At 60.4% G+C, this 10,374-nt stretch overlaps 1 protein-coding gene across 4 annotated transcripts in view; it reads left to right on the forward strand.

Annotated features, from left to right (window-relative positions):
* Positions 1 to 10,143, forward strand: part of CARD11 (caspase recruitment domain family member 11) — a 110,322-nt gene extending 100,179 nt beyond the window's left edge. For 3 of the 4 annotated variants that reach the window (XM_060123364.1, XM_060123363.1, XM_060123365.1), the window contains 8 exons: positions 1,539 to 1,779; positions 2,424 to 2,520; positions 2,892 to 2,987; positions 4,510 to 4,645; positions 5,430 to 5,609; positions 5,911 to 6,035; positions 7,446 to 7,561; positions 9,458 to 10,143. In XM_060123364.1, the coding sequence (XP_059979347.1) occupies positions 1,539 to 1,779; positions 2,424 to 2,520; positions 2,892 to 2,987; positions 4,510 to 4,645; positions 5,430 to 5,609; positions 5,911 to 6,035; positions 7,446 to 7,561; positions 9,458 to 9,662 (1,196 nt within the window). In that variant the 3' untranslated portion in view covers positions 9,663 to 10,143. The remainder of the gene's footprint in view (positions 1 to 1,538; positions 1,780 to 2,423; positions 2,521 to 2,891; positions 2,988 to 4,509; positions 4,646 to 5,429; positions 5,610 to 5,910; positions 6,036 to 7,445; positions 7,562 to 9,457) is intronic. The other variant, XR_009535375.1, reaches the window with a different exon arrangement.
* The last annotated feature ends 231 nt before the right edge of the window (positions 10,144 to 10,374 follow it).

Raw genomic sequence — 10,374 nt, forward strand, 5'->3', positions numbered from 1 at the left:
CCGGGTGCTGCCCTGCCCACCAGCCCCGGTGCCGTAGAACCCGGTACGAGCAGAGCCCCCCGGCTTCGTGTAGCAGCAGCCCTGCGTCTGGAACTCAGTGAAGAAGGGTTCCCTCTGGCAGGATCCTGTCTGTAGGGCCTTTCCTCCCGGGTGGTGGAGCCCTCAGATGGTGATGAGTGTTAACCCCGCCCAGGTGGGTGGGAAGGGCCCAGCCGGGAACCCCGTCTCTCCGTGTTCAGACAGGCCTGCTGGCTCAAGTCTCCCTGGTGTGTGAGGTGTCGCCTGTGAGACATAGCATTTGAGGAACTATTTCTGGGCCTGGCGATGAGGACTGTTTTAGCTTCCACTGTGTTACGGCTGTCTGCATGTGGGGCTGATTTCAGGATTTATATTATGGATTTATGTCTTGGACGTTTGCTGAAAGTTACTGCATTTATTGTGTTCATAGTTTTATGCCCTGCTTCCTTCCAAAAGGAGTCATAAAATTTCACACTAAAGGGCCATGGTGTTAACTAAGGCTAAAACATGTGCCGTGGTCCTGCCACTTTGGAAAACCATTTGGCGGTATCTCCTAAAGCTGAACGTATACACAGTGACTTAGTAATTCCACTTCTGTGAATACATCCAAGAGAAATGAGTACATACGTCCACAAAGGTGTAAGAGTGTTCGTAGCAGAGGTGTCCACAGTAGCTGGAAACCGGACAAATGTGCACACCAGAGAAAGGATAAGTCAGCACCACGTGGAAGGAATACTCTACAGCAATGACAAAGAACACACCGGACTTTCCGGTGGTTGGGACTTCTCCTTCCAGTGTGGCAGGGTGTGGGTTCGATCCCTGGTTGGGGAGCTGGGATCCCACATGCCTCGTGGCCAAGGAGCGGAAACATGAAACAGAGGCAATATACAATGGGGACTTTGAAAACGGTCCACACCAAAAAAATAAAAGAACACACGATGCTACGTTGCAGCATCGCGGTTGAAGCGCACAGGCGTGACGTGCAGTGAATGTCAGACACATTCTTGCAGAAGAGCACGTACCGTCTGCTTCCACATATATGAAGCGAGGCAGCGCTCACCTGGGCTGCTGGCAGTCAGCACAGAGGTTACCCCTGCAGGGTTCTGACATGGGCATGAGGGAAGGTTCTGAGTGGTGGTTACCCAGGTCTAGACATTTGTGTACATCCGTCGTGCGGAATGCTTAAGGGTGATGGGGTTTACTGCATGTAAGTTACCTATCAATCAAAGACAAAAACGATAAAACACAAGCACCGTGTATCGGTAGGGAGGGACGTGGAGATCGCAGCAGAGGTCCTAGATTTGCTGCAACTTGGCACAAAATTTCGCTCTGAGCTTCTTGGCAGCCAAGACAAAGAGAGAAAGCCATCAGTAACTCAGCTGCTCACTCATCGGGGAGGACAGACGTTTCCCTAACCACGCCCCCGTGCTGGGAGGACCGCATCACAGGGGTGTCATCCGCGGGGAGCCCAGGAGTGGGAGGCCCTTCACCGATGGGTTTTGCGTCTTCTCCTTCCACAGGGTACCGGAAGCTGCTGAAGGACATGGAGGAGGGCCTGATCACGTCGGGGGACTCCTTCTACATCCGGCTCAACCTGAACATCTCCAGCCAGCTGGACGCCTGCTCCATGTCCCTGAAGTGCGATGACGTCGTGCACGTCCGTGACACCATGTACCAGGACAAGCACGAGTGGCTGTGTGCGCGGGTCGACCCCTTCACGGACCACGACCTGGACACGGGCACCATCCCCAGCTACAGCCGGTGAGGCCGAGGGGGCCGTGCAGCTCGGCAGAGGGGCTCACGGCGGGGAGCCTTTGCCTGCCGACCAGTGACCACCCCCCATTCCCTCCTCCTCTTTGAAGCCCCCCAGGAATGTTGCTCTCTTAAATCCCGTTGCTTCACTAAATCCCAGAGCGCCGTCTTTCCATCATTACTGGACAGCTTAGAGCCTGAGTTTATGCTTCCTGTGTTCGACGGTCATCTTTTCCGTAGCCCATCTCCCCAGCGTCGTTCTGTAATTATACAGCAGTAGCCGCTGAGGCCTGAGCATCAGCCTGCCCCTGGTTAGACGCCCCGGGCATCTATAAAGCATCCACAGACTCTGGCTCTGCTGCCCAGGCCAGCCCTGCAAGGCCAGCCTCAGTAGACCCAATTTACAGATGAGGAAACCGAGGCTCAGAGAAGTTAAGCGACTTTGCCCCAGTACCAAGATGAGTCAGTGCTAGAGGCAGGATTCAAGCCCAGATGCTCAGTGCCCAGTCCCTCCCTGGTGTACCCCTGGGGCTCAGAGCTCACACCCTGCGTAGAGCCCCCTGCCCGGGCCAGGCCCCCCGCCGGCTTCCCCAGGCTCGGCGCTGGGGTCTCTCCAACCCCTGAGGCTCCGCCTTCCCCTCTCACCTCCCCAGAGCCCAGCAGCTCCTCCTGGTCAAGCTGCAGCGCCTGATGCACCGGGGCAGCCGGGAGGAGGTGGACACGGCACACCACACCCTGAGGGCCCTCCGGGTAGGTCACCCAGCACCCCGCCGGCTTCACACCACCTCCCAAGCCCCTTTTGGAGGGGATCCCGAGTGGGAGCCATCCATATCCGTGGGATGGTGGATTGCAGGGAACCGGGCTCCTTAGGGCCGCCCCCTCCAGAAGGAGCCCCACCTCTGCACCCTCCCCAGCTGCGGTGCACGCTCCCCTCGGCCGGCTCCGGTCGTTGTTGGAACAAGTCCCGAGGCCCCTCTCACCCCCTGAGCTTGCTCCCCTGTCAGGAGTGCTCTGATCCACGACGGGATCCCCGTGAGCACAGGGCGGGGCTGGGAGCTGTCCCCCGTGCCCAGCGGCATCAGTACGCCGGCGGGTCTGACCGGTTGATAAACTGATTTCAGAACACCCTGCAGCCCGAAGAACCACTTCCCGCTGCGGACCCCCGGGTCAGCCCCCGCCTCTCACGAGCGAGTTTCCTTTTCGGCCAGCTCCTTCAGGTAAAGCTCTCGGAGCGCCTGCTAACCTGCAGCCACGTTTTGCCGCAGCCCTGCCCTCTCCCTACCGAGAAGAGGAGGCTGTATCAGAACAGCAGTGCTCTGTGTTTGTCCCCCACTTGCAGCTTTTCACGGCACCTTACGTCTTCCGTCCCATTTTATCCTCACAGTGACAGGTCGCTAGACAGTCTGCACCTGTTGGAAGCAAACGTCACTTTCATAAAAGATTTGAGCAAACTTAGGGCTAAAAGAAGCTTAAACATCTTAGTTGCTCAAATATTAATGGAAAAGTGAGGAGAGGAAAACAAACATTCCAGATATCCAGGTCCTCAGATTGCGCATTAAATTTACCTCTGAGCATCCTAGCAGCCAGGGAAGAAAGGGAAACCCAGCAGAGTCTTTATATCTTACCTGGTGCCAAAACATTTTAGCTCTTTGGAAGCAGGAAAAATGTTTCCCTTGTACTTGATTCTAAGAGGTTTTTTTTCTTTTTCTCTTTGGCATGGATCGTTATACGAGGAACACTGAACAGCCTCGTGGGTGATGTGTTCAGAAGTGATTTCACATAAACGCAGAAGCATTCCATGCGGCCTTTTTCTCTATCACCAGTTCACAAAAGCTGAGAGTACTATTAAGATGTCGCCCCGCAAGGATGTTCCCGTGTTGGCTCTGTGCTAATTAGGCCCCAGCAGAGCTAGTGTGTCACTCCGCTACTCCATCCTAATGTTGGAACGTGGGAAACCCAGAGAAATGGTTCACAGTGTGGCCCTAAAACCCAGGTAGAGGCAAACAGGTAGCAGAAAGACACTTACGGAGGTGGAAGGGAACCCTGGTGAAGTCCGAGGCACCCCTGACAGCAGGACCACGTGAGACCACACTTTTTTGTGCCCACACGTCACGCATGAGTCCAAAACCCTGAGTTTTTGGGTGACTTACTCGAAGGCCGGTTAACAACAGAGCAGGGCTGACATCCCAGCTCCCTGGACTTTCCTCCCTGCAGAGGGAGGGCGTGGAGAGTCTCACAGTAGCCCGGGGAGTATGGTGTCCACCGCTGGGCATCCCCTTCCGCCCTCCAGGGCTCAACTCTGAATGGTAGAAGGGCGCAGGCACTCCCCCGGAAGACTCGGGGTTGCCGAGGCAGGGGGTGAAGTCACCTGCACCCCCCGCCGGGTGGGCCGTTTTGGGGGCGGCCAGGGGTCTTCCACAGCCAGAGCGCTCCAGGCCTCACAGTGCCCGTGGATCCCCTAGATGTGGGTGGGATTGCAGGGGGGCTCCGTTGAGGGCCTGCTTGGGACCAGCCCTCTGGCAGCTTACGCCCAGCCGGGGAAGAGAGTGCGAGCATTTGTTCGCTTACTCGTCTGCTGACGGCGCCCTGACAGCTGAAGAACTTGCGCCACCTGCTAGGTGTCCCCTGTGTTGAGGGGGGGCGTGACTGACCCAGGCGCCCGGGGCGGAGCCCGGATCTGAACGGAGGTCTCCCGAGCCCGGGCTCCGCCTTCCTCCACCCCCTCCCCTCTGTCCGCAGTTCGTCAGCAGGTCGGAGAACAAGTACAAAAGGATGAACAGCCACGAGCGCGTGCGCATCGTCGCGGGGAGCCCGCGGGGGAGCCTGGCCCGGTCCTCGCTGGACGCCACGAAGCTCCTGACCGAGAAGCAGGAAGGTGTGGTGCCGACCACCCAGCCCCTCCCCCCCGCCCCACGCACGCGCGGCAGCCTCGGGTCTGGGCGGGCCGCGGGGGCCCCGAGAGTGGGGCTGGGGCGTCTGCTTCCTCCAAAGCAAGGGTAGCGCCTGGGGAGGAGCTGCCCGGCCCTGGCCGGGAGGACCGACAGCCGCCGGGCGCATCCTGCCAAGTTCCCCCGACCGACGCCCGCCGTACTTGGTTTGAGCCCAGACGCCCGTGTTATTTGGAGCTGTTTGCTGGGAAGCGTTTACCTATTGATTCTCTCCCCGCTGGGCACCGACCGCCACTTATCGTGAAGCCAGCAAGGGGCCTCCCGGTGCGCGGTCCCCTGTGGAAGGCCCTGCCGGCGGCGAGCAAGCCCTCCCAGGGCCATGCTGGCCCCGGCGCTGATGGTGACGAGGGCCAGGGGCGCCTCTCCACTCCAGCCCCAGCCCGGGCCCTCCCTGGACAGCTCAGCACCTGGAGTGTGTTAGCGCTTCTGCCGGCGCCTCCTGGCCTGTGAGCAGGGCCGTCTCCCTGGCCCGGCACTGTTGGCCCAGCTGCCAGAACAGAGCCCGGTCCACGGGTCACTCCGTAAACTCGCCTGGATGGCGGAAGGGCGTCCGGGCTGCCGGCTGGCGTCCATTTGTGCGGTGGGCCTTGAGAACTAGCCCCCGGTGTCCCATCCCCACTCCCAAATGGTTTTCAAAGCTCCATGGAGCCGAGAGGGCACCTGGGCTGCCCCTGCCCCAGGCGGTACCAGCCCTTCCCTGTCCCCTCCCAGAGCTGGACCCCGAGAGCGAGCTGGGCAAGAACCTCAGCCTGATCCCCTACAGCCTGGTGCGCGCCTTCTACTGCGAGCGCCGCCGGCCCGTCCTCTTCACGCCCACCATGCTGGCCAAGGCGCTGGTGCAGAAGCTGCTCAACTCGGGGGGCGCGATGGAGTTCACCATGTGCAAGCCGGGTGAGCCCCCCGCTGCAGGCCGCCCTCCTTTCCCCTCCCCCGCCGCCTGCATCAGGGCCTCAGGGGCCGACGGAAGGGTGCGGATGGCTGGCTGCCATGGGGACTGTAAAGTGGGACCCTGACCTTGCCCGCAGTTGAGAAGCCACGGGGTCTGGTGGAGGAGACGAGATTCACTTCCACGTGGCCAGAAAGGGATCAGACACGCAGCGCTGTCGAGCCCAGGAAGCAGGGCGGGGCCTGGACGGGACAGTCGGCCCGAGACCGCCTGTGCCGTCCTCAGGACTGGCCCCTCTCCCCGCAGATGTTGTCACGAGAGACGAGTTCCTCAGAAAGCAGAAGACAGAGACCATCATCTACTCCCGAGAGAAGAACCCCAACTCCTTTGAATGTGTCGTTCCCGCCCACATCGAGGCTGTGGCGGCCAAGGTGAGGCCAGCTGGAGGCGGACGGGGCTTGTGAGCCACCAGCGCCATGGGGAGGGCGATGCTCTCGCCTCGCCGCGGGTGAACCTCCTTCCTCTCTGCCTCGACCACGTGCTCTCGTCTCCAAGCCCTGTCCTGCGGGGTTGGAGGAACCTCCTCTGTTTCTGATGGCTTCCTGGTGGTGGTCCTCTGGTCCGCGTCGTTCAGGGATGTGTGTGCGCCTGGCGGTGATGACAGGGACCAGAGATAGCGAGCAGGAGGGCGACAGGCACCGTGTTCGCCAGGTGGGGGAAGTGGACCATCAGAAGGCTTCTTGGCGGTGACGCAGAAAAGGCATCTGCGCACAGTTTGGAGTCTGCTGGAGCCAGGCTTTGAGACCCTGGCCGGCCCTGAGCGTGGAGTTCTTCCTCGCTCCAGGGCTGGATGAAGGTGAGGCTCTCGGCCCACGAGGATGGTCACGGCCCCGGAGTCTGGGACGGTGACCTGGGGGACGGCCAGAGCAGGAGTCCAGCCGGAGATTCCGAACCTGCCGCCCAGCCGATGGTCACTCCCGGCCCCTCCCGCATCATCACACGGATCGAAGCACGGGCAGAGCTGTCGGCCCGCCTTGAAGCCTTTGTTGGGTATTAAAGCTTAGGGAATCGTGACAGCTGGAGCCGATGGACAGTGAGAGGGCAGGGCTGGAGCTGAGAACATTCTGACTGCGAAGGGGTTCCCATCCAGGAATCCGTGCTGTTAGAAATCCAGCAGTGGCTCTGCTGGCGAGACAGAGGAGCGGTGACCGGGGGCGCAGGGGCCTGGGCTGGCCATCTCTGCCACTGGCCCTGGGTGCTGGTTCCACCGGCACGTTCACTTTGTGAAAACCCACTGAGCTGCAGGCTTAGGAGCACGTGCGCTTTTCTATATTCAAGTTCAGTGCAGAGGTTTAAGTGGCAAAACAGGGATCATCCTTCTTCAGAAACGACGCGTTCTCAGGCCCCGGGGAGTCGTGCTTGAGAGCCCTTACGTCCTCCCCGGAGCATCCGGCCGCCTCACCCTCCCTGTGTTTTCCACCCACCCCGTCCTAGTACCCAGAGCGCCTCGCAGACAGAATAGAGGAGCAGGCGTTCTCCACACTGACTTGGGTTTTTATTAAGACTCACGCACACTGCCTGGTTCACCCCGGGCTGGGTGCCGGGGCTCTGCCAGCACCCATCCCTGTGCGGGGAGAGCCAGGTGTCCGGACGGGGGGCCTTGTCTCTCAGAGGCTGGGTTCTGCCTGGCTCGTTCTCTGGTTCAGCGGGGGGCACGCGGGGCCGTCTCGCCCCCGGCTCTGTCCCGTGGAGCCCACCCTGCCCGGTGGACCCGCCCCAGGCACCCACACGGGTCGAGGAGGCAATGGGCCCCCGCCGACCGCCGGCCACTATGTCTGCAGAACAAGCACTGTCTGCTGGAGGCCGGGATCAGCTGCGCCAGGGACCTGATCAAGTCCCGCATCTACCCCATCGTGCTCTTCATCCGGGTGTCGGAGAAGAACATCAAGAAGTTCAGGTAGGGCTCCGGGACCCCCCGCAGGGGCCCTAAAGCACCCCTGCGCTCCCCGGCCTCACCAAGCCTCTGGGGCTCCCGCCAAGAACAGCTGGCTGTGTTGGGCCCACCCCCTCCCCCGAGCGTCCCTTTAGCGAACCTTATCGAAGGTCAGTCCCCGGTCCAGGGGGACATGGCCCTGACCCCTCCGGCAATGGAAACAGTAACACGCGCGCACACACGCGCGCGCGCGCGCAAAACGCGTCCAGGAGGATGGGTGCTGGGAGGGATGGGGGCGCCCTGGGACCCAGGTGGTCCGGGAAGCCAGCATTGGAGCAGGACCCACCACGGCGAGGCCGGGCCGGGCAGGTGCATGAGGCACAGCTGGCGCCCAGACCCCCAGGCGGGGATGGCCCAGAGGAGGCCAGTGTGCTGGGCAGAGCGGTGAGGCGACTGGCGCCGAAGGGGGTCCAGACCACGCCGGGCCGTGTCGGCCACGGAAGGATGTGACGTCTGCTTCTGAGTGAGACGGGAGCTACTGACGGTCTTGAGGAGTGACTTAATCTAATAAGGGATGTAAAGGCCCCGCTGGCTGCTGCGTCGAGACACAGGCGTCGTGACGACCCACACGAGGGGTAGTGATGCCGGGACCACATTCTGTCTGGCGGGCGATGAGGAAAGGTCCGATTCTGGGTCCGTGTTCAAGGTCGGGCCTGTGTGATTGTTGAAGGGTTAGCGGTAAGGTTTGCTAGGAAGAGGAAAGCAGGGTGATGCTGAGGTGGGGGCGGGGCGTGGCCCGCCTGTCCCGTGACACCGTCTCTGATCCCCACCCTTCCTTGCAACACAACTGCAGCTGACACTGAGAGAGGTCAGGCCACTCCACTCTCTCTGCAAATATTTACCGAGCGCCTGTTGAGTGCCAGGCCCGGGACCCCATGAGTGAGCAAAGGAGTGCAGAGTCCCCACCTCACCACCTCCCACACGTTAGGATGGCTGCTGTCCAAAACGCAGAAACTCACACCTGTTGGCCCAGATGGGGAGAAATTGGAGCCCTTGCGCACTGCTGGTTGGGAACGTAAAAGGGCGCAGCTGCTGCGGAAAACTGTAAGGAGTTTCCTCAAAAATTAAAGTAGAACTACCACGTGATCCGGAAGTCACACTTCTCAGTCTCTACCCAAAAGAATTCAAAGCAGGGTCTTCAAGAGGTATTTGCGCAGCCATGTTCACAGCGGCAGCATTCCCGGTAGCCGAAAGGCAGAAGCAACCCAAGTGTCCACTGACAGATAAATGGATAAACAAAATGTGGTCCATCCCTACGGGAGAATATGATTCTGCCTTAAAAAGGAAGGAGACTGACACGTGGTGAAACATGGCTGGACCTTGAGGACATGATGCTCAGTGAAACAAGCCAGACACAGAAGGACAGACACTGTGCACTTCCACTTCTATGAGGTCCCTGGGCGGGGGGGGGGTCAGATGCACAGAGACAGACAGTAGAGGGGTGGGTGCCAGGGATTGAGAGGCAGGGGGAAGTGATCGTTTAATGGGTCGAGTTTCAGTTTTGCAAGACGAGAAAGTTACGGAGATGGACGCACTTCGCTGCGAATGACTTACCACTGCTGAGATGTACACTTACAAGTGGTCAGGATGGGAAATTTTATTTTACGTGTACTTTACCACAATTAATAAGACTTTAAAGTCCCCACCTCTTAGGATTCCCTAAGGAACAGAATAAAAGGGGACAGTGCGTAAGGTGCTAAGTGGTAGAGGCTATGGAGAAACAAAGCGGGGAAGGCAGCGTCGGTAGGGTGCCCGGGTGAGGCGGGGGCAGCACGGGGTGGTCCCACGGCATGGGTCCGCCCAGCCAAGCCACGCCCCTGTGCGTCTCCCTCGCCCTTCCTCGCCCTTCCTCGCCCGCAGGAAGATGCTGTCCCGGCCGGAGACGGAGGAGGAGTTCCTGCGCCTGTGCCGGCTGAAGGAGAAGGAGCTGGAGGCCCTGCCGTGCCTCTACGCCAGCGTGGAGGCGGACATGTGGGGCAGCGTGGAGGAGCTGCTCCGCGTCATTAAAGACAAGATCGGGGACGAGCAGCGCAAGACCGTCTGGGTGGACGAGGACCAGCTGTGAGGCGGGGGCACCGCTGAGTCCCAACGGGACTCGGGAGGGGGGTCCGAATCCCGCGGGGCCACGCCGAGGGGCGAGGGGCGTCCTGCTGCCTAGACGGCCTGGGGGCTCAGTCCTCCCGTTGAGGGAGAAGGGAGACCCTCCAGGGAGCCCCCCGGGGGCAGATGCTGGTCGGGAGGGAGCAGGGAGCAGTCCACTCCACCCAGGGCTGACCTGCTGAGTCGGCCAGCCCTGCAGGCGTGAGTCGGGAGACAGCACCCCACGAAGGACACAGAGCCAGGTCGGAGGCCAGCGGCCCCTGGAAGCCGGAACAGCAGTTGAATGTCACGCGTGGAATAGGTGTGCTGCCCGTAGGGAGGGGACCTGAAAGCCAGGCATCCCCCAGCCCTTGGGACACAGGATATGCGCATTCCCAGGCAGAAGGGGAGGGGTGCCCTGCTGTTGTTTCTCGTGCATTAAAATTTCTCCAATTCCTTGTTTTCAACCAATTGTTTAATAGTTTGCAGAGGCTCTCAGCTCTTGCACCCCTCCTCACCTACAAACCCCTCCCAGCGAGCTCAGTTCAGGCCCCGTGTCATACGCAGGGTGAAGGTAGGGTGACCGTGCACCCCAGTTTTCCCAGGACAGGCCTGATTTACAGCTGATTTACAGCACCCGCTCTAAGATGCTTCCTGCTTTGGACGATAAATTGTATCGTCACCCTGGGAAGGGCCCC

The sequence above is a fragment of the Lagenorhynchus albirostris genome, chromosome 15 (genome assembly GCF_949774975.1).
Source record: "Lagenorhynchus albirostris chromosome 15, mLagAlb1.1, whole genome shotgun sequence".
Lineage (NCBI taxonomy): Eukaryota > Metazoa > Chordata > Mammalia > Artiodactyla > Delphinidae > Lagenorhynchus > Lagenorhynchus albirostris.